Raw genomic sequence first — 21993 nt, 5'->3', positions numbered from 1 at the left:
CAGTGGCACAATTTCAGCTCACTGCAACCTCTGTCTCTGAGGCTTCTGCCTCAGCCTCCTGAGTAGCTGGGGTTACAGGTATGCACCACCATGCCTGGCTAGTTTTTTTGTTTTTAGTAGAGACGGGGTTTCACCATGTTTGCCAGGCTGGTCTTGAATTTCTGGCCTCAAGCAATCTGCCTGTCTTGGCCTCCCAAAGTGCTGGGATTACAGGTGTAAGCCACCATGCCCAGCCTTACAATGTTGATTTTAATTTTACTACAGCATTTAAAGTTTCCTTGAAATCTTTTCTGTCATTCACATTAAAAAAAAATCTTTCTGTTGCCTATTCATCTCAATCTTATGACTCTCTAGTATTAGAAAAGCTTATTATTTTTTGTTCTTTTTTGAGAATCTCAGCTAGGTTTTGAAATTTTTCTTCTAGATTTTGGAGTAGCTTATCTTTAGAGGTAGGCTGTTCCTGGGTTTCTTATTATTTAGTAGGTGTGTCTTTTCTCAGATTAAATTCCTTATTTTCCCACTTACCTTGTGCTAAAGAATATTGAAATTACAGCTTTGTAGATAATTACACATTCAGAAAAGTGTAATAATTCACTCTTAAGAGAAAAATATTCTTCTTCTTAATATGTATTTTTAGCTATACTGTTAATTTAGATCAATAAAATAAACTTTTTTCCAGAGATAACTTGGCCAAATGGTCTTCCACCTATTCTGAAGAGTCAATTTATGAAAATGCTTTTATTGTTTTTTTGTTGTTGTTTAAGAACCTTGGTTTAAAAACAATGTTATTTCTTAGAATATTTTTTGATTTACAGAACATTTGCAAAGGTAATAGAGAGAGATCCATATATTGCTCAGTTTTCCCTATTATTAATACAATACATTAATAGGGCACATTCATCATAATTAGTGACCAACATTGATACATTATCATTAACTAAAGTCTGTATTTTCTTCAGATTACCTTAATTTTTATCAATATTATTTTTTCTGTCCCAGGATCCCATCCAGGATCCCACATTACATTTGATTGACATGTCTCCTTATATTCCTCTTAGTTGTGACAGTTTCTCCGACTTTCCTTGTTTTTGATACCCTTGACAGTTCCGAGGAGTACTGGTTGTATATTTTGCAGAATGCCCTTTGGCTGAGATTTGTCTGATGTTTTCCTCATGATTTGACTGGGATTATGGGTTTTTGAGAGAAATATCATTTTTATCATGTCATAACAAGGGTACATGCTGTTCACATGATTTGTCACTGTTGCTGTTGGTGTTGATCACCTGGCTAAGGTAGTGTTTGTCAGGTTTCTCTAAAGTAAGGTTATCACTGCTTACCCCCTCACCCTTTCCATACTGTACTCGTTGGAAGGAAGTCACTATGTGCATCCCACTCTTAAGGAGTGGGAATTTATGCTCAATCTCCTTGAGGTGGGAGCATCTATATACATTACTTGGAATTCTCCTGCACAGGAAAATGGTCTATTCTCAACCATTTTCTTATTTAGTTATTTCACTATTGAATCATAAATATTTATTTTATACTTTGAATTTAATCCAATACTACTTCATTTATTTTGTACTCAAATTGTCCCAGCTTTGGCCACTGGCAACATTTTCAGTTGGCTCCTTTGACATGCCCCCATCACTGTGGGTTTATTTATTTTTGAGCACTTCCTTATTTTCTGGAATCATAAGATGTTCCAGGCTCATCTTGGATATTTCCCATCCTAGTCCTGGAATCAGCCATTCCTCTAAAGCAAAAACACTCTGGTTCTTTTTACTGGAGAACAGTATTAGAAATCCGGATCTGGGCAGTGGGTTTGCTCAATGCTACTGGGGTGTTGTTACTTCTAGACCCTCTCAGTTGACAGAATAAGGAAATGTGTATATACCTACCTGCATATATATACATATTTTTATACATAACTATCTGTATCTATATTAAGTGGAATATGTTCACACTGACATCTCCAGCTCCAGTCCATTACCACATGGATTGTTCTAGCCTCCTCCCATCACTTCTCTGTAGACTGCTTTTCCAGAATCTTGCTTTTAAAACACATTTCCGGCCAGGGGCAGTGGTTCACTCCTGTAATCCCAGCATTTTGGGAGGCTGAGGCGGGTGGGTCACGAGGTCAGGAGTTCGAGACCAGCTTGACCAACATGGTAAAACCCTCTCTCTACTAAAAATACAACAATTAGCCAGGCATGGAGGAGTGTGCCTATAATCTCAGCTACTCGGGAGACTGAGGCAGGAGAATAGCTTGAACCCAGGAGGCGGAGGTTGGAGTGAGCCAAGATCACACCACTGCACTCCAGCCTCGGGGACAGAGTGAGACTTCGTCTCAAAACAAAAACAAAAACAAAAACAACCAAATGCTTAGCATGTCAGGGTGGAATAAGACAGATCAAGACTCTGTCTAGAAAAAAAAATTAAAAAACATTGTTTTTATATGTTTAAATAACATTATGTTCGAATGCTATAAATATATCTATGTTTTAAGGGTGTATGTATTAAAGGTTCGTTGCAGAACATTTGGAAAATTCAACAATGTCTAGGGTAGAAAACCCAAATCTCTTTCTAGACTCAATCACTGCTAACATCTTTACACATATGCACACAATTCTATAAATAAAACTGTGGTGATACTAGACATACTGCTTTGTAATCTGCTATTTCTACTCAACAAGATATAAGGAACTTTACCACCATGTCATTAACTATTTTTCTTAAAGGTCATGATTTTAATTGCCTGCAGAATATTAACCTTTAGTTTTGAACATTTGAGTTTTGATGTTTTTTGGTATTAAAAATAACTATAATAAATACTTTAAAACATAAGTCATTATGCACATATCTGATATTTTTAGTTAGACTATTTTGTGGAAGTTAAGTTACTGGGCCCTAGAGTAGGAATATTTCAAGGAGTATGATAAACAATTCCAAATTTCCTTTCAGAAAAGAAAGCAGTAATTTAGCTTCCTTCCAAAATTGTATATGAGCCATTTTCTCTACATCCTTAGCAACACTATATATTGAAACAATTTTTAAAAATAATTGATTAAAATGACATTTCAGTGTTGTTTTATATTGAATTTCTTTTATTACAAGTGTGTTTGAATAGCCTATTTCGTAAGTTCATTGGCCATGTGTATTTCATTTCTATATTTCCTGTTAATGCTGTTTTCAATTTTTTTCTGAGAGTATTTTAAAAATTATTTCAAAATAGCACTTTAATTTCAAAATAAGTGTGTACTCAATAGAGAAACTTTAAAAAAAACACAGAAAAAGACAAAGGAAATGTAATTACTTATGATTCCATTACCCATTCTTACTTGATTGCTATCATTTTCACTTTGATGTGTGCTGAGGTCTGAATGTTTGTTTCCCCTCTGCAAATTTTTACATTGAACCCTAAGCACCAGTGTGATGGTTTTAAGAGAGGCACCTTTGGGAGATGATTAGGTCACCAGGGTAGAGCCCTCATGAATGGGATGAGTGCGCTTATAAAGGAGGCCCCCCAGAGAGCTGTCTTGCCTCTCCATCATTCCAGGATGCAGAGAGAAGGTGTCATCTGTGAACCAGAAAATGAGCCCTCCCCAGTACAATCTGCCTTGATCTTGGACTTCCCAGCCTCCCGAACTTTGAGAAATAAATGATGTTGTTTACAGTTTACCCAGTCTATGGTATTTTGTTATAGCTGCCCAAATGGACTAAGACAATGTGTCTATTTAATTCCAGAAATTATATTTTATAAATGGTTAATTGGGAAAATGAGTCTCTAAAATGGTTATAAAAAGGTCAGTCTGCCTTGATCATGGACTTCCCAGCCTCCAGAACATTGAGAAATAAATTGTGTTTTTTACAGTTTACCCAGTCTATGGTATTTTGTTATAGCTGCCCAAATGGACTAAGAAAATGTATCTGTTTATATTCCAGAAATTATTTTATATTTTATAAATGGTTAATTAGGAAAATGGTGTACCAGACTCCTTGTTTTGTAGCCTGTTTATCGATCACTCAATCATTATTATTTCCCGAGTTAATACACAATAGTCTTTTCCTACTTTGAAGGAAGGTGCTCTTGAGAACGTGTATCTACGCATCTTTTCTGTGGCCTGCCTTCATCAGGATATCTGACTGCATTCAACAGGACCCAAATCTGAACCATCTCCTAATTCCATGGCACCATTCTCTGTCCATGAGGATTTCTCTACAGGATCAGCCTCCTGGAATTGCCAGCCATAGTGTTCCCTTGAGTTGCTGTCACTGCCAGTCTCAGCCTTGGGGACAGTGGGTAGGAGGCATGGTCACTCTCAGCTGTATTACCACATTCCAAGCACATACACAGCTGTCTCTGAATTTTCCACAGCACAATTGAGATATGGCTGTAACATTTCACAGAACTTGTCTAAAGTTCTTGACATAAAACAAGAAAAACTGAACACAGAGAAAATTAAAACCAGTAACTGGGTTATTCTCTGAGTCCACAGATTCAAGTGCCTCTGTCTGAGTCCCCAGCCAGCACTTCCAGGGCCACTTCCTAGATGGGATGACCCTGGTACAGTCTGCTCACCCTCATTTATTTGCTGGTGGCTTCCTCTGATGCCCTTTTCCGTGGTGGAGCTTCAGGTTCCCGCCCCTCTGCAAATTCTCACTTGTCATCCCCAGATTGGTTCCCACCAGGATGATTGACAGTTGCAGAGGCCACACTTCTCAGAAATAAAAATAAGCCTAACGCCCTGCCCACAGTGTTCTTTTGGACACTCTCTCCGAACAGATTGTAACGATCAGGCACCCGTACGTTTTCTTCAGTCAAATTACTCAGCATAAAATTGAAGTCCCCCTATAGGCTAGCAGAAACTCAAAAAGACACAGGCATAAAGCTAATTATTGCAGTACTATTTGTAATTGTAAAAGGCTGTCCATCAACAGGGGACTGGTTGAATAAACTATGATACAGCCATATCATGGGGTATTATGCAGCTGTTGGAAGGAAGAGTAATTCTGAATAATGTTAAGGATGATCTCTAGAATATACTACTTACTGAAAAAAGCAAGGTAGAGAAAACTGCGTAGCATGCCAACTTTTTTCTAAGAAAAGGGGGTATATACATGTATGTGCTTATTGGTTTATATTAAAAATTCAGTAAAAAACCATGAAATAGAATGGTTACCTACAAGGGGAGTGAAGGAAGCTAGACTTCTCTAACTATACCTTGTTTGTCGATTTAATTTTGGAATCATGTAAATGTTTCACACAATTAAAAAATTAACAGTTAAAATGTAATCCCTAAAAATCAAAATGAAAACAAGTGAATCTAAGCACATAGTGAGTTGGTGATGCAACCAAGCATGAAGTTGTTTCAAGTGACTTTAAAATAGTCATTTGACTGGACATCTTTTGTGGGATATACTCTAAGTTCCAAAAGAACTACAAAACATTTTGGGCTTTGTCCACTGGAAACAACTAGAAACAATGATCAACCCATAGCCACAACCTGGTGTTCGCTTCATGGTATCTTAATATTTCTTAGTACAAGGAGCCAGGAATCATTGGTGAAATGTTAGACCCTAAGTCTGGTGGAGGAAATGGTCAAGATGAGTCTGAGTATCTTATACTAGAAAGCAAGGATGCTATCAAAGGCTCAGGAGCTAGCTGGAAGGCTCAGGAGCTCCTGCTACCCAAAGCAGGAGCAATTTGGGCAATAAGAAGAGGAATATCCATGTCCCTGCAAAAGACATGATCTTGTTCCTTTTTATGGCTGCATAGTATTCCATAATTTGTATGTACCATATTTTCTTTGCGCAGTCTATCATTGATGGGCATTTGGGTTGATTCCATGTCTTTGCTATTGTGAATAGTGCTGCAATGAACATATGCGTGCATGTTTATTTACAATAGAATGATTTATATTCCTTTGGGTATATACTACCCAGTAATGGGATTGCTGGGTCAAATGGTATTTCTGGTTCTAAATCTTTGAGGAATTGCCACACTGTCTTCCACGGTGGTTGAAATAATTTATATTCCCACTCCTCAGCGAACTAATGCAGGAACAGAAAGCCAAACACTTCATGTTCTCACTTGTAAGTGGGAGCTGAATAATGAGAACACATGCACACAGGGAGGGGAACAAGATGCACTGAGGCCTGTTGGGGGAGGCCGGGGGTGGGGAGAGACCAACAGGAAAAGTAGCTAATGCATGCTGGGCTTAATACGTAGGTGATGGGTTGATAGGGGCGGCAAACCACCATGGCACACACTTACCTATGTAACAAACCTGCACATCCTGCACATGTACCCCGGAACTTAAAAAAAAAAAAAGAAGAGGAACAGTGGCAATGTAGTGAAACATTAAACGTGCTAAAGTTCATGAGTTCACAATTACACTAAAACAAATCCCTCACGATCCTTTGGAGGATGGTAGAGAACCAACTCGTTTGGAGAACTGATAAAGGAAAAGAATAAAGCATTTGGCCAGCCTTCTCTGCACAAGTGTACCCCAGAGAAATGATAGTTGATCAGGGGAGATTTCATAGATGTATCCAGCTAGTAAATAGCGAAGAAATAATAGATGATCACGATTTTGCAACTTGTATTAAAATAGTGAATCTAGGCAAGGATCATCAGTGACTGCAAAGGTTACAAAAAGGAAGGCAAGCAAACATTATATGCCTTGTGATGAAAGCACACACCATCAGCTATAAAGTCCACTTGCCCCTGAAACAAACACAAATCTGATCAAGCCTCTAAATCTAGCTACCAGTATATAGGAAATACTCCGTAGAGAAGAACATGCTAAATGACATCACTGACAAATAATCTAGCTTCTTTAACAAATAAATTGCAAGAAAAAGTTGGCTGGGATGAGGTACCTAAAGGTTAACAAAGGTTTAAGAAACATTGAAAACAAATATTATGAATAGATGTGTAGATTCCAATTTGTATAAACCAACTGTCAAAAAGCATGAGACAACAAAAAGTATTTATGAGAAATGTGGACACCAACTGAATACTTGATAATATTAAGGAATTAGTGTGAATTTAGGTGTAATGATGGAGTCGTGGTTACATTTAAGAGAACAATTCTTATTTAGAGATACATATTGACACTTTCAGATGAGATGATGTAATGTCTAGGACTTGCTTCAAAGTAATCTAGTGTGTGTAGTGAGGGAATAGGATAGTAGAGATGAAATAAGAATGGCTTTGAGCTGGTGGATCTTGTAGCTGGGTAACAAGTACATGCACACTCCTTGTATTATTTGCTCTACTTTTGCATAGGTTTGGAATTTTTCATTGTAAAAAGAAGGTAAAATACTTAAAAAAGGAGGAGAAAGAAGAAAAAACCTCCCCCATAGGACTTCACCAATACCCTTTAATTATGTTCCCTTAAGATTCTTCCCAATGCTTGTGGTGAAGAATGATGCTTTCATTTCCTGTGTGTTCCTGGGCTCCTCTGGTTGAGGACACTTCTTGAAGGAGAACATGCACCCTCACCTCCCAAGATGTAGGAACAATGCGTTCTATTTAAAAAAGAAACATTTTCATATCATCTGCAAAGACGCAACTTTACCCGTAACACAGACAGCCTTTTTTGTGATTCTTTAGACCTGCAGTTCTCAAAGAGTGGTCTAGGCAAACTTGGGGCTGTTGAAGCAATTTCAGGAATCCGTATGGTCAAAACTATTTTCATAGTAATACCAAGACTTTTTGCCTTTTTCATGCCCATTCTCTCACAGTGTATAGAGGAGTTCTCTAGAAGCTCTGCAACTCTAGATAACTTTATTGCATTTACAGTTAATGGAATGTGTGCTTGTGTGTTATTTTTATGTATGTGTATTCTTGTATTTTTTCAGTTTAATTGTTAGTAGCTTGAATATCCATAGATATAACCCAAATAAATACAAGATCTTCAAAGTTCGTAATCATATTTAAGAGTGTCAGTGGATCCTGAGACCAAAAAGTTGAGAAACTCTAATACAGACAGCAGCTAGGCACTCGATGGGCACATACGCATTTCACAATAATGTCACTGATTTACTGTGCACAAAGAAAAACTGCATTTTGGTCTTCCTAGACAAAGGAGCATTGAGCTCACAAACTTAAATCTAAGCTCTTTCTTCTTATAACACAAACAACTAAAAGTTGATATTGCTTGCTTCCTACCTTCCATCCACCTCTCACCCCACGGTTTCAAAGTCTATTGTCTTGACTATTGCTTACTCAAGGCTCAAGGCCAACAACTTGAGTATTTTTTCTCTTCCATGTTGGCTATGTGCAAGAAAGAACTCTTCTCAAGCATGTAGCCAACAGAGAGTGTGGGCCTACTTAAGGCAAAAGAAGCTCTACCTGTCTTTTCCAGAGGATGTCCCAGGGGTCATGAAATTTTCTTCTTACATTATAAAATGAAGCCAAAGTTTCTTACCTTGTTGAAATGATAAAATGATGCAACATGCATGAAATCATTAAGTTCTGCCTACAATGCCTAGAAGGAATGGCAAATTCATTTCATTACCAGAAACTGCTGGAGTCCATAAATAGTGCAACCCATTTCTTTCCTTTTCCTTTTATTTATGGTCAAAGGTAATCTCAGTTGGGTTTCTGGGAGGTCTGTCCTTTTTGCTCTCCCTCCCTTGTTTCTCAGTCCCTCTCCCAACCCCAATATCCATGGTCTTTTCCATCCCTCAGTCCTTATCCCAAATTCACTCTCTATCTTTGAGGTCTTCAAAGTTCTGAACATTAATCCTGACTCCATCCTAGGGATGGGGGTGGGGGGGGGGGTGGGACAGCAGCAGGTCCTTACAGTGTAAGTGGGGGAGGCAAGAAAGAGCCAAGGGAAACAAAAGATGGCCACATTTGGAAAGCAGGTGGCCCAGGCAGATGCTTATGAGTGGTAGCTGCCATTACTGACAGCACCATTTCAAGAGTCCTTCTCATTGCTGTTGTGGCCCTACTCTAACAATCTTTGTTCTAATCCATTGACTGACAGTTTTGTTTGTAGTCACCTCCACCCCAAACCCCATGTCATTACATCCCTCCTTATGAAGGCTAAGCTAGATTGGTAACCATCATTCCATCATTTATAATAACTTCCTTACAAACACTCTTAACTCTGTTACCCATCTCTCCTTCTATTGACCTCGTATGGCAAATCCCACCGTTGGTTAAATCCAACACCCCAACTCCTTCAGCCTGACCCTGAACAGCTGATTGTGAATGGATAAATTACAAGCATGCTGACTGCTCTGACTAGCCTAACTTTAACTTATGACCACAAATATCCAGTGGGCCTTCAGCATCTTCCAGCAATGCCATTATATTTTCCTAGTTAACCCACTCTTCTCTTGAACTGACTTTTCATATCTTTTAATCTGTCCTGAAACACCTAACACTAGAAAAACCATTCACATGTTATCTAAATGTGGATACCTTTGGGAGTGAAAGAGGTTCTATCAACAGTTTTTTTGTGTGTGTCGGGGTAGGGGGATACAACAGTCAAATCAATATTGTTTCAGGCAAATCACATACCCCTATCTGATACATTCTCTTTTTTCCTCACTTTCATCTGATGACTGCATGGCTTATTTTATGGAGAATACAGAAATAATGAAAGAGAGCTCCAATGTGTCAGGCCACTTTATCTGCAGCCATGCTTGTTCTTCCAATGGATGGTGTTTGAGTTTCCTGCAGCTGTTGTAATAAATTACCAAAACGTGGTGGCTTAAACTAATAAAAATTTATCCTCTCATAGTTTTGGAGGCTAGAAATCTGAAATCAAGGTGTTGGCAGGGCTCCGGGGAAGAATCCTTCCTTGCCCCTTGCTAGCTTCTGGTGGTAGCTGGCAATCCTTGACATTTCTTGTTTGGCAGATGCATCACTTCAATCTCTGTGTCCATCTTCACCTGGCCTTCTCTCTGTGTGCCTCTGCCTCTGTTTTCTCTTCTTATATGGACACTGGTTACTGGATTAGGGTCTAGCCCTAATGACCTCATCTTAACTAATTACATCTGCGAATAAGGTCATGTTCTGAAGTTCTGGGTGGACATGAATTTTGCGGGGACAGCATTCAACCTAATACAGATTGAATCTGTGCTCCTAAGTCTAGTTCCTCCACTTTGGACTTCTACATCCCTTCTCTGTTGGCATTTTCAAAGACTCTGTTCCTGTAACTCTCTCCTCTTTTCATTGCACAACCATTTTCCCATATTTATTGCATGCCTATCATTTTACAAACATACTGCAATAACTTTTTTTTTTTTTTGAGTCCCGCTGTGTCACCCAGGCTGGAGTGCAGTGGCACGATCTTGGCTCACTGCAAGCTCTGCCTCTCGGGTTCACTCCATTCTCCTGCCTCAGCCTCCCGAGTAGCTGGGACTACAGGCGCCCACCACCACGCCCGGCTAATTTTTTGTATTTTTAGTAGAGACGGGTTTTCACTGTGTTAGCCAGGATGGTCTTGATCTGTTGACCTCGTGATCCTCCCACCTCGGCCTCCCAAAGTGCTAGGATTACAGGCATGAGCCACCGCACCCTGCCAATAGCTTCTATATTAAAAACTATTCCTGCGTCCGGCGCCCCCCTCCACCTACTGACCCACTTCTCTGCTTCTTTATAGCAAAAGGCCTTGAATGAGTCACCTGTGCTCACCATCTGCACTTCTCCTCTGCCAAAGCTCTATTTAACTTGCTTCAGTCTAACTTTGAACTTTCCTGTACCACCAAAACCCATCTCCACATTGCCAAATCCCAGTCCTCTTCTTTCCCAACCTTCCACCAACATTTAAGGTTCATTCTGCTGTCTTTCACTTGAAGCTGGGACAGCACATTGTGTTGGTTCCCTCTCTCACTCACGCCTTCTCAGGCTCCTTCACTTCTTCCTCACCCTCTTCCTGACCCTTGAATGCTAACCTGCTCTAAGGCTCAGTCCTAGGGCCTCTCCTCTTTCAGACTTGCATTCATCCCACCAGTCATCATAGCAAGTATCCTTTCATTGTCATCGATATGCTGCCCAGCCACATAAATGTCCGGCTGAGTTCCTGACTCACATATCTAATACCTCCTTGACTCTACTTGGATATTGAATTCCCATCTCAAAGTTAACTTATCCTAAAATGGAACTATTGATTTCCCTTCACCCACCCCGATACCACCTACTAATGCAATACTCACCCATTGTCCTCAGCTCAGTAAATGGCACCACCTCCATTCACCTGAATACTCAGGCTAAAAATTTAGCATTCCTTTCCCTTCCTCTTGTCTCAAGTATTATCCTATATATCCTCAATCCAACTACATCTCTTCATCTTGACAGCTTCCTCCTTATTCCCCATCACTAGGACTTCACTCAGCGACTTCTGCAAAGGTGGCCCATGTCACCCTTGTCCTTCTTCATGCCATTCTCTATCTAGGAGCTGAGTGATGCGATCATATCATTCCTTTGCTCAAAGCCTCCCAGATGACCTCTCTTGTCAGTTGGAGGAATCCAAATTCTTTCCCTTGGCCTACCCTGACCTTGGTTAGCTCTCTATCTCTTCCCATGTTCCTTCTTGCTCAGTTGGTTTCAGCCAGACTGGCTTATTTGCAGGACCTTGAACACACCCAGCTTCTCCAGCCTCAGGGCTTTGCCCTTGCTATTTTCTCTCTCTGACATTCTCTGCCCTTTGATTTGATTTGTGTCCTCCTTCATTTTGTTCAAATTTCTGTTGCAATGTCACCACCTTAGTGAGGTATTGCCTAAGCACCTTATCTAAGCCAGCACCCCTTCCTGTCCCCGGCACCCTCCATCTCAGTTCCTGTCGCTTTACCTGCTTCACTTTTCTTCCTACTTCACATCACTACCTGAACTAAAATTATGTATATATGTATTTTATTTTCTTGGTTTACTCTCTGTCTCCTCTGTACTGTAAGTTCCATAAGGACACTCTGTTTTGTTCAACAAGAATAAGCTCCATAAGGGTAGGACACTATTTATTTTGTTCAACAAGAATAATATCTAGCACACTGTAGATACTAAATAAGTATGACTTTAATAATAATAAACATTATTATGGAAGTAAAATATATCAAATGAATGCTGAAAATAAAGCCTAATTAGTAACAAGAATTTCTGCTTAGCTTGAAAACAATACTCAGTTTGAAGGTTTTATTTGACTTACTGCCTTTCTATAGGAATCTTTGACATTCAAGGATATTAGTGACTCATATTAAGTTTGAAATGGGTAATAGTTGTCATTACAACAGGGACTATTACTCAGCCCTTATTATAGATGCTTTGCATGGATTAGCTTATTTAATTCTCAAAACAACTCTATGGGGTATCTATCACCTCAATTTATAGATACGGTGGGGTGGTTTTAAACCATGTCCATAAATTCTTTGATAGTCCTCCCTTTAAAAGGTGGATTCTAATTTGCTTCCTTTTGAGTATGAGCTTGGCTTAGTGGTTCAGTTCTATAGAATAAGTGACTATGTTTGGTGTCTAAGATGAGATATTCAAAGGCATTGTGACTTCCTATTTGCTCTCTCTCTCGGATCACCCAATGTGGGTCTTAGTTTTTCCCTCTTCACAGTGAGGTGTGTGGATCAGATAACATCTCCAGTTATCCAACCTGACATGTCGTAAATCATCTGTGCATCAAATAGTCTTCTTAGCATGGACTATAACATCAGATTCGTTAGCTGCTCTGTGCTAGAAAGAGTTGAAGCTTTGACAGTTTTGCTTCATTTTGTTGGATTTGGGGGGCCAAGATCAGAATGACATGAGAACACTCAAGCAACTTTATGGAGAGACCCATGTGGCTAGGAGCTTAGGCCTCCTGCCAACAGCCATATGAGGGTGCCATCCTGGAGGTGGATTCTCCAGCCCAGCCAACCCTTCAGGTCAATGTAGTCCTAGCAAGCATTTTGACTGCAATCTCACAAGAGATCCTGAGCTAGAACCACCCCCAGTTAAGTTGCTGTCAAATCCACAACCCACACAAACTGTGAAATTAGAAAAACCTTTCGTTTAAAACCATTAAGTTTTGGGGATAGTTCATCATGCAGTAATAAATAACACATACATTTGGAAATGGAAGGGTAGAGAGGTTAAACAAAGAGGCTGACACCAGATACCTAGTAGTGATGATGCAAGAATTGGAACCCAGGCCATCTGCCTCTAGAGCCCACATGTTCAGCCACCACAGGATACAGGAGGTCAAGATTATGTCTCAAGTAATACCGGAAGGAGAATATTGCCACATTTCAATGCCACTGTCAAGGCAGTGGATACGATCTTTCCTTGGACATTACACTTGCTGTTCTTGCTCTATTATATTAAAAAGGCCGTGTTCCAGGCAGCTACTGCCCTTGCTTCTAAGTTCCCTTTCTGTCTCAGATTTGTTTTGGCGTAAACACCTACCGTTTCAGTATTCCTTCCACCATTCCTTTAGGCTTCTGCTCAGACCCGATTCCCATCATGTAATTCTGGTAAAACTGCCAATTGTCATATTGTTCCCATAGATAGGAGTATGACTTAAGCCTGGCCAATCATAGTGTCCTATCAGTTATTGACTATGGTGATTGGACCAGTAAGACAGCATATGAGCTACATTGGCCAAATAGAGTCTTTCCCTGGGATTTAGAAATACTGTATAAGGCATAAGCCCAGATGAGTGGCCAGGTGCCATATTCTCAGCTGCATGGAAGAAGCCTGTCTTCAGCAGGAAAGATACCAGCATGCAGAAAGAAGGAGAGAGTAAGAGAGGCTATTTTGTATGCTTTCATACCTTGAATCCGGCCAATCCTGAGAGCAATTCCATCCTTTTCTAGTCTATAAGAGTCAGGAAATACTCTCTTGTTTTAAGTTAGAGCTTTCTATCAGTTCATCTTGAGTTACGACCAATATGAATAGTCTACCACAGTTTGTGGAAGATGGCAGCTATCTTCCATTCTCCATGAGCAACACTAGTTCTCTATCATCTGGAGAACCTAGAGCCTCACTGTTAATTGGTTGGGCTGAACTTCCTACAGTGGGTGAAGACCCTTCCCCCCTTCATCCCTCAGGAAGCACCTGCCTTTTCTGGAAGCTAGCCATGGTCTGGGGGTAAGCTCAAAATAATATTGTGTTATGACGGATGGGTAGCTCAGTCACTCAGTTTAAAACCTTAGTCATCTCTGTATCCTTTCCTTAGTCGCGGCCCCTCCCCAAGTCCTCAATGCACACACATCCTGTTAGTCATCAAGTCCTGTTGATCTGAATCGAATGCTTCATGGAAGTAGGTGGAGTAACCATAATGAAAGTTAGCCTGGTTCTTCCTTCTGAACATCTCGCAAATCCCATTTTTCTTCTTCATTTCCACTGCTAACACCAGGGACCATTGCAATTGGTCTCCCTGCCCCTAACCTCAAACCCTGCAGTTGATTTCCCATATTTCTTCTAGAATTTGTTTTCTACAGTGCACTTTTGATAGTCACATGCTTTTGATTGATTCAAAAGTCTTCATCAGTTTCTCCACTGTTGACCTACTAAATAGCAAACTTAGCTTGGCTTTCAAGACTATCTCCGAACTGACCCACATTCACCATCCAGAGTCCTGTGACCTCCATAAACCAGTCCTCCAATCTTCTCATACCCCTCCCATAGCAGAATTGCCTACCATCTACCGTGACTTTTTCTCCTCACTGAAAACACTGTCCTTCCTTTTCTATGAGTCTTCAAGATCCATTTCAGTCCTAAAACATTTCCTGAGCATGGTCATCCACACTAAGTATCCTCTTCTGTGAACTCTGTAAACAACTGTTGTCTAGACTAGGGTTTTTCAAACTGCACTCACATTCTCAGGGAGTACTTGGCCAGTACAAGTCAAGCTTTTGGTGTTTTTGTAAAACTACTGATTATATATTCAAATTTGGCTGAGTATATTATTTCCAAGCCCAGTTTCCTTCTTGTCTTCTTCCAAATTACATCCTCATGCTATGGTGGTGCATTTATTCGTGAGTACAAATTAAGACTCATTAAAATTTGTTTTGCTACCTACAGATAGAGAACTGCTTATTATTACTGTTATTATTTAAAACCATGACCACCGGGAAAATATCAATATGAAGAGAGAAGTTCTATAACAATTTCAACAGTTTCTAAGCCAAATATGCTTTCTGATTTATTAATTCCTTATCCTCACCATTTTTTCCTTCATCATCTTCATGCGGGATTTTAACTAGAAATTGGTATAAAATTTGTTATATTGGCATAGTTCGAAAAACAATCACTGTGTACCTACTCTCTCTCAGGAACAGTGGAAGATGCTTGCGATACAAAGATAAACAAGCCCCTATACGAAGAACAAGAATGTTCCAGATGGATTCAATGTGGAAGGACATTCTAGGCAGGGGGAACAGCAAATGCAAATCCATGTGTCCTGGAACGAGCCAGACATGCTTCAGGTTCCATGGAATTTTTTTTTTTTTTTTGGATTAAAAAATTTGGTGACTTTTCAAAGTTTGACAACCTCAGGATTAAACAATTTCTCGAGCCCCTCTGCCATCTCACTCTCCATGAGGGCAGTCCAGGTTGAGACTCAGATACAAATCACCTTTATTGAGTTCTGCTGGGATGGACAGGTCACTTCATGTATACATAGATCCTCTCCTTAATTCTATTTAAATCACTTAGGTGACTATCACCATCTCCCATCAAGTTTCAGTGACCTGCCCACAGCCTCCCAAGTAGAAAATGATCCAGGGAGCATGTGAGTTAATGACACATCACATCTGGAGCTAGGCAGGCATTTCATGGGTGGGGATGAAGATCTTCCCTCCAATTTCAGAAGTCTGACCTTGCAGGTTCTGAAGTAACTATATACATATTTATAAGGAGAACCCTTTAAGCAGAGGGATGACCATTTATCCATGAGAGATGGCTTAGGAACGGATTTCGGTTTTGGAGAGCTTCTCTAGCTCCTCCAGCTCCGCAGCCTGTCACACGCAGGATGACCTTTTAGAAGAACAACTGAGTGCTCCATTACACTCCTCACATGCGGATTCAAACTCTCTCTGGGCAGGGTCCCAGTTTTGCCTGTCCAGGGACACTGTGCACTTGGATTGACTTTGGTAAATGTTTGAGTAAGGGATGAGTGAATAAATGCGGGGAGAGGTGTTGTTGAGGGAAGGCCACCCCTGGCTCTAAAGACTTTCCAGGGTTTATGGGGTGGCCACGCCTGTCCTGGATCCCCATGGTGCCTCTGGATGGGCCATTTCATCCTTCCTCCCTGTGGCCTCCACATCTTACAACCCAGCCCGGAGGGAGAGGCCGCGCAGCCCCGAGGGGCCAGGTCTCCCAGGCGGCGTCCACTCCCCTCCCGGGTGGAGGAGGTAGGTGGGGACCCCGGGCCGGCGGGGCTCGGCTGGGGCCCCTTCCCTGAGGTCTGCAGCCGCAGCCCTCTACCTGGCTCCCCGGCCGCCCCTTCGCGGCCCCAGATCGGGCACACCCGGCGGGCACCTGGCCCGCCGCCCCCCGGGGGCCCCGCCAGCTGCTCCCGAAGCCGGCCCGGGGTGGCGGGGCGGGCCCGAGCGCTAGTCGACTCCGGGACCGGTCCCCCGGGGCGCGGCCGGGCAGCAGCCCCCGCCTCCCCGCCCCGGGGGCCGGGCCGGGCTCCCGGGGGGCGGGGACTCGCCCAGTGGCAGCAGCGTCCGGGCCGGCGGCGGGCGCCGGGCGGCTTCCTGCAGGCGGCGCCGGGGCGAGCCGTTGCCGGCTGCAGCCACCGCCGCCGGGTCGCCGGGTCGCGGGGGCCGCGGCGCTCGGGCCGCGTCCGTGCCTCCCGGGCGCGCTGCGCGGCCGTCGCTGCTGCCCGCGCTCGTGCCGCCGCCGCCGCCGCCGCTGCCCGCGCTCGTGCCGCCGCCGCCGCCGCCGCCGCTGCCGGTTACGCCAGCCCCGCCGCCGCCCGCTCTGATTCTGCGCATAGGCAGCCCCCAAGCCTGTCATTCTGCAAAAACACAGTTTACTCAACACACCACACACACTCGCACACACACGCGCGCACACACACGCGCACACCGGCCCCCGCGCGCACACGCACGGAGGGCGCGAGCGAGCAGACGCGCACACCAGCGAGCCAAGTTCCGCAGCCTGGCATGGCTTCTGGGGACCTTTACGAGGTACGGGGACGCGGGGGCGCGGGCCGGCCCCAGCCAGCGGGCGGCGGCGGGCGTCGGCGGCGGGCGGCGGGGACCGGGCCGGGGCCGGGGCCGGGCGCAATCCGGAGTTGCCGAGCCCGCGGCGGCGGCGGCGGCGGCCGGAGGGTGGCGGGGGCCGGGCGCGCCTCCCGCCCGCCGCCAGCCGCCCGCCGCCTCCCGCGGCGCCCGCGCCCGCTCCCTCTTTCTCTTTCTCTCGCACACACACTCTCTTACTCCATCTACTTTGCGGCCTTGGAGGGGAAGGAGGAAGCCGGGCGGAGCCGGGGCGGGGGAGGTAGCGGTCCCGGGGAGGTGTTTCTCGCCCGACGAGCCGCCTCGAGTGCAGAAAGTACAGGTAAAAGTCGGCGCCGGACGTGCTGGGAATGCGGGGGGCCGCGCCGCGGCCGGCGGGGGTGTGGGGCGGGGGTTGCGCGGCCCGGCTGGGCCGGGGGCGCGGGGGAGGAGGGGGGCGGGCGATCGGAGCGGAGCCTGGCCGGGGCGAGGCGGGGTCCCGGGGGGCTGCGAAGGGGGAGGCTGGGTGGGGGTTCGGGGGGACAACCGCCAAACCGCTCCCCGGGGTCCCCCGGCCACCTCCCTCACCCCCCACCTGCTGCCCCCGCACCAGCTCGGACGCCCTCCGGGCTCGGGCGTGGGGGTGGCCCTTGCGGGTGTCGTGCTCCCTGGGCGCGAAAGGGGGCGCTGCGGAGGGCCCTGGGTGGGAGGAGAACGTGGAAGTCTGAGGTGATGGGGACATAGGACACAGATGCGAGCCCAGCGCCCAGTACTCTCGTCACCCTCAGTGGATACCTGGCTCCAGGTCCTAATGAGTAGTGGCCAGCGTTGGATACTCTCATGTCTTCCCAAAAGTGGCGAAGGAAGACATTAGTCTGGCATCTTGCAAACAATGGAGGAACACCCATGGTCTTTGGGGAGCAAGGGCTTAGGAACACAACTGTTACTGCTTTGGGTTTTCCACAAGTGGACAACACAAGGAACAGCCAGCCACCACTCCCCAGAGGGAATGGCCTCAGAGGTGTTGGCCGCCAAGACCAGGTTCAGGATAAAGAAGTTAAGAGACCAGCCATCTTCAACCAGAGGGCCTGCTGGGCCTCCGTGAAACCAGCCGCATGGGTTAGCCTGGACCTGCACTTCCCTGAACATAAATTGGTTAACACCATCTGGTTCTCAAGGCTTTGGGCTCCATTGAGATAAGCACCCAGAAGGGGTAGAATTAGCCTTTTGCATAAGACATTGTAGGGTGATCCACCCACGACAGACTGCAGGGGGTGATTCCTAAGAAGCTCTTTCCTCTAGGCCCTCGTGGGCAGTTGAAGCTTTTTCAGGTGGTGGGTTTGCTGACTGGCGTTAGAGAAGAAGAATGGAGAAAGGAGCACAGGTCTCCTGTGTGACCATGGTCTTGTGAATGATTCTGGAGTTGGTGAGGCCCAGGCCTGGACTGCCGGCCAGCAGGTTCAGGTGGGGTGGGTGGGAGACCTTAGAGCTCCTTGAAAGAATGGTGTATGTTGCCCTCTTCACTACCCTGTGGCCGTCCTCATCTCTATGCTAAGAGACAAGGTGAAGTTGGATAGAGATCTTGTGAAGAACTTCGGCAAATGTGGCCAATGGATCACCCAAGCGCCTTGGTCTGTTTCAAGATGGTGGAACAATTTCTGAAATTGAAAATTGAAGCACAGTAAAATAGAAGGTTTGATTGAGTTTCCTTATGTGTAACCAGTACTGTGCGGACATTGGCTAAAAGTAGATATTGTTTAGGGGTGAAAGTGATCTGGTTGGAATCATGGTTTTCTACGAATTGAGGTTGAGTCAGCTTAGAGCTGTTGACCTTGCCTGAGTGAAAAGTTGTGTCTTGAAGGTGTTAAGAGGATGTACTAGGAGTCATCAGTATTTCCCCATTTAAAGTTTAGAACTTATGAACCTTCTGGGGATAATTTCTTGTTTAATGTTCATCTGCAACTGCCCTCCTTAACGCTGGTAATTGTTGTTGCCAGATTAGTCTGTTAAGAGGAGAGTTTTCACGGTGGCCTTGGAACTATCTTAGTATCTCAAGAGTTTTTATAGAATTTCAGTAAGGAGGACAATAATAATAATTACTTCTGTGATAGTTGGTAATTGTACTAGATGGAAAATGGCTTTCCCATGGCTGATTATTTGCATAGTCATTACTAAAAGGGCTAAATTGCATTACGAGAATATAACCAATGTCAACATTTTTATAGCCTGTGTCTACATTACATAACATATACTGAGAAATTTAATTTATTGTTCAAATTTAGCTTTAAGAACAATTAAGAAGTGCTAAGTGTACATTAGCATATATATTTCTGACTGTAAAGTTGTTATGTGGGTAAAAAGTAGCATATTAATTTAAGAAAAATATTGGAATATCCAGTGTATGTTGACTGGCCTTGAAAGGAAAAAAAGAAAATAGATTTCATTCTAAATTATGAGACCTGTTTATTACTTTCATTAAATATTATACTAAAGTGTACATAAAATGGCTTCTCGCAATCTCTACTCAAGAAACCACGTTTTTAGTGGGCCAAGAGTTCTTACGTTTGTAATTGATATATTTCACCTGTGTGTCTGCTGACATTATCTTTGAGGCTTTATGGTGAAGTGTGATTTGGATTGTAGAGATTCTTCATCTTTTCTTTGGCATTTCAGACAATTAAATTGTAAAGAGTGAACCTCCATAAAGCAGTTTTTAGGAATAGGTGCTGATTTTTAAAGACACCAGAAACGAAGACTTTGTTTATGTAATAACACTCTTCAATCATAGTGAAGAAATAAGAAATCAAGCTCAGGTTCCAAAATCTTGGATCTTGATAGATAGTTCTGGTTTGTTTCTCCTGTAGTGGAGTTCTCATCATCTTCTGGTGCATTGTAGCCATCACTTATAGGAAGGTGATTTTAAATTTTGGGTTATGTCTTAGAGTCAGGTATCTGTCTGGATCGAAAGTGAAATTTCTTAGCCAGATGCCCTGGTCTATATTCGGCTAAACATAGGGGCCATGGAGTGGCAGCCTGTGAGCCAGGTCTAGGCTGCATACGCATTTTGCCTTGGCTCAATGGTAGATAAGAAAAACGATTTGAACACTTTTAGATGGAGCATATGATCTCTAGCTTGTCCCTGTCCCCTTGCTCCCTATTACCAGGCACCCATTCTTCTTAAATCATTCATTGGGCTCCAGTAGACTTTAAAGTTTGCAACCTGATTCTAGTCAATCTTTTGCTAAGATGTTTGGGTGTCAGGGAGAAATAATCAGTGGGATAGGCTCTCAGTTTTCTTGTCTCTCTCTGGGTTTCTACCTGCTTGTACGTTCAATTACTTGTTGACTGAATCAGTGAGCAGAAGACTGGTTTAAGTATATAAAGTACCTTGTGTGACCTTTGTTGTCCTTCTGTTGAGTGTTACCCTCTATTGTCTTTTTCTTTCCCAAGCTCATGGCCTCTTGGTGGTGGTAAAACCGTGTGTAGGGGTGGCTCAGTTCTCTCTCTGTAGGGAAGTGTCCACAACTATCCATTTTTTTTTGGATCTTTTCGGTTTGCGGTTGGTTGAATCCACAGATGTGGAACCCATGGATATGGAGGGCTGACTCTGTCTGCACCTGGCATTCTGCAAAATCACGCACCACTAAGAATAACAGAGTTTATGGGAAAAACAGGATTAAGGCTGACCTCTAAAGAGCTGTGGAACTTTTTTAGCAAGTTGGTCTAGCCTTTGCCGTGTCCACATTGAGCTTTGCTTCCCTCTTGTCTCTGTGGATTGCACAGGGCATTTGCTTCTAAGAGAGACGATTTTATTGAAATTAAGTCTGATCCAGGGTGTAGCCTTCTTCGTTTATCTGTATAAGGAGAAATGTTTTCATAGCTGTTCTTGCAGTTTAGCCATGAGGTCAACATAGTGGAAAGCATAGTGGTTCTTGAAGCTAGAAAATCAGCCACTACTCATGTTAAAGAAAGGCACTTGAGTGCATTTCCAGCTTTGTTCTGAGGTCTTCACACAATGTTAAGTCTTTCTCTTTCCCTGTGAGAGTGCTTACCTTGATTGCTGCAAAGTATTAACAAGCTAGGAAAAATTGCATATGAACCCACACAGACGTCATTCCTCTATTTACGAATCACACCTGAGGTCATTCCTGTCAAAGAAATACATGTACTAGCAGAACTGATGGTCTGTGATACAGCTTCTTGAATCTCTGTACCAGTATTTGAAGAGGCAGCTATCTTCAGAGAAAATGTTATCAGTTGGATTGGATTGATTCTTTGGCACATAGAAGACACCTGATGAATATGGAATGAGTATATGATTCTCCCACCTCTTGAAAGTTATTTTAAATTATTCCCTCTGGGCAGGCATCAGCTTATTTTCAAGTAGGCTTTTATGTCAGGTCATTCCTTAGTGCATAAGATAATTTCTTCAGGGGCTTAAGCTGTCCTAGTAAGGAGTTGATATGGCTCCTTGCAGCCTGGCCAATTGCTAAGAAGTGGTTCAGGCCTGGTGATTATTAAAGATCTTTGTATTGGAGGCATGCATTTAGATTACCAAGATTTGGATCCTTCTGTTTCTCTCAGATGGTGAAAAGAAGTGTGGGTGTGGTTGAATTCATAGCACCATCATTCATTTGTTATTTCGTATTTATAGACCACCAAATATATGAGAGGCACTTGGGGAACAATGATGATCACGTCCTCCAGGAGCCCAGTGGGAGATACAGTTAAGAAAACAAGTATTTTACGGTACAGTGGGGAAGTGTTAATAGGGATGATGGTGTTCTCTAGGAGTTGCTTGAGAATATTATCTTTTCTGTT

General features: G+C 43.3%; 1 protein-coding gene across 2 annotated transcripts in view; it reads left to right on the top strand.

Annotated features, from left to right (window-relative positions):
- The first annotated feature begins 16903 nt into the window (after window positions 1–16903).
- Window positions 16904–21993, top strand: part of CDYL2 (chromodomain Y like 2) — a 207597-nt gene continuing 202507 nt past the window's right edge. The window contains exon 1 of one of the 2 annotated variants that reach the window (XM_016928528.4): window positions 16904–17142. In XM_016928528.4, the coding sequence (XP_016784017.2) occupies window positions 17119–17142 (24 nt within the window). In that variant the 5' untranslated portion in view covers window positions 16904–17118. Of the gene's footprint in view, window positions 17143–17334; window positions 17516–21993 lie in introns of those variants that run through there. The other variant, XM_016928529.4, reaches the window with a different exon arrangement.

The sequence above is a fragment of the Pan troglodytes genome, chromosome 18, assembly GCF_028858775.2.
Source record: "Pan troglodytes isolate AG18354 chromosome 18, NHGRI_mPanTro3-v2.0_pri, whole genome shotgun sequence".
In the NCBI taxonomy this organism is placed as follows: Eukaryota; Metazoa; Chordata; class Mammalia; order Primates; family Hominidae; genus Pan; species Pan troglodytes.
This window is presented reverse-complemented; position numbering and strand designations above follow the sequence as displayed.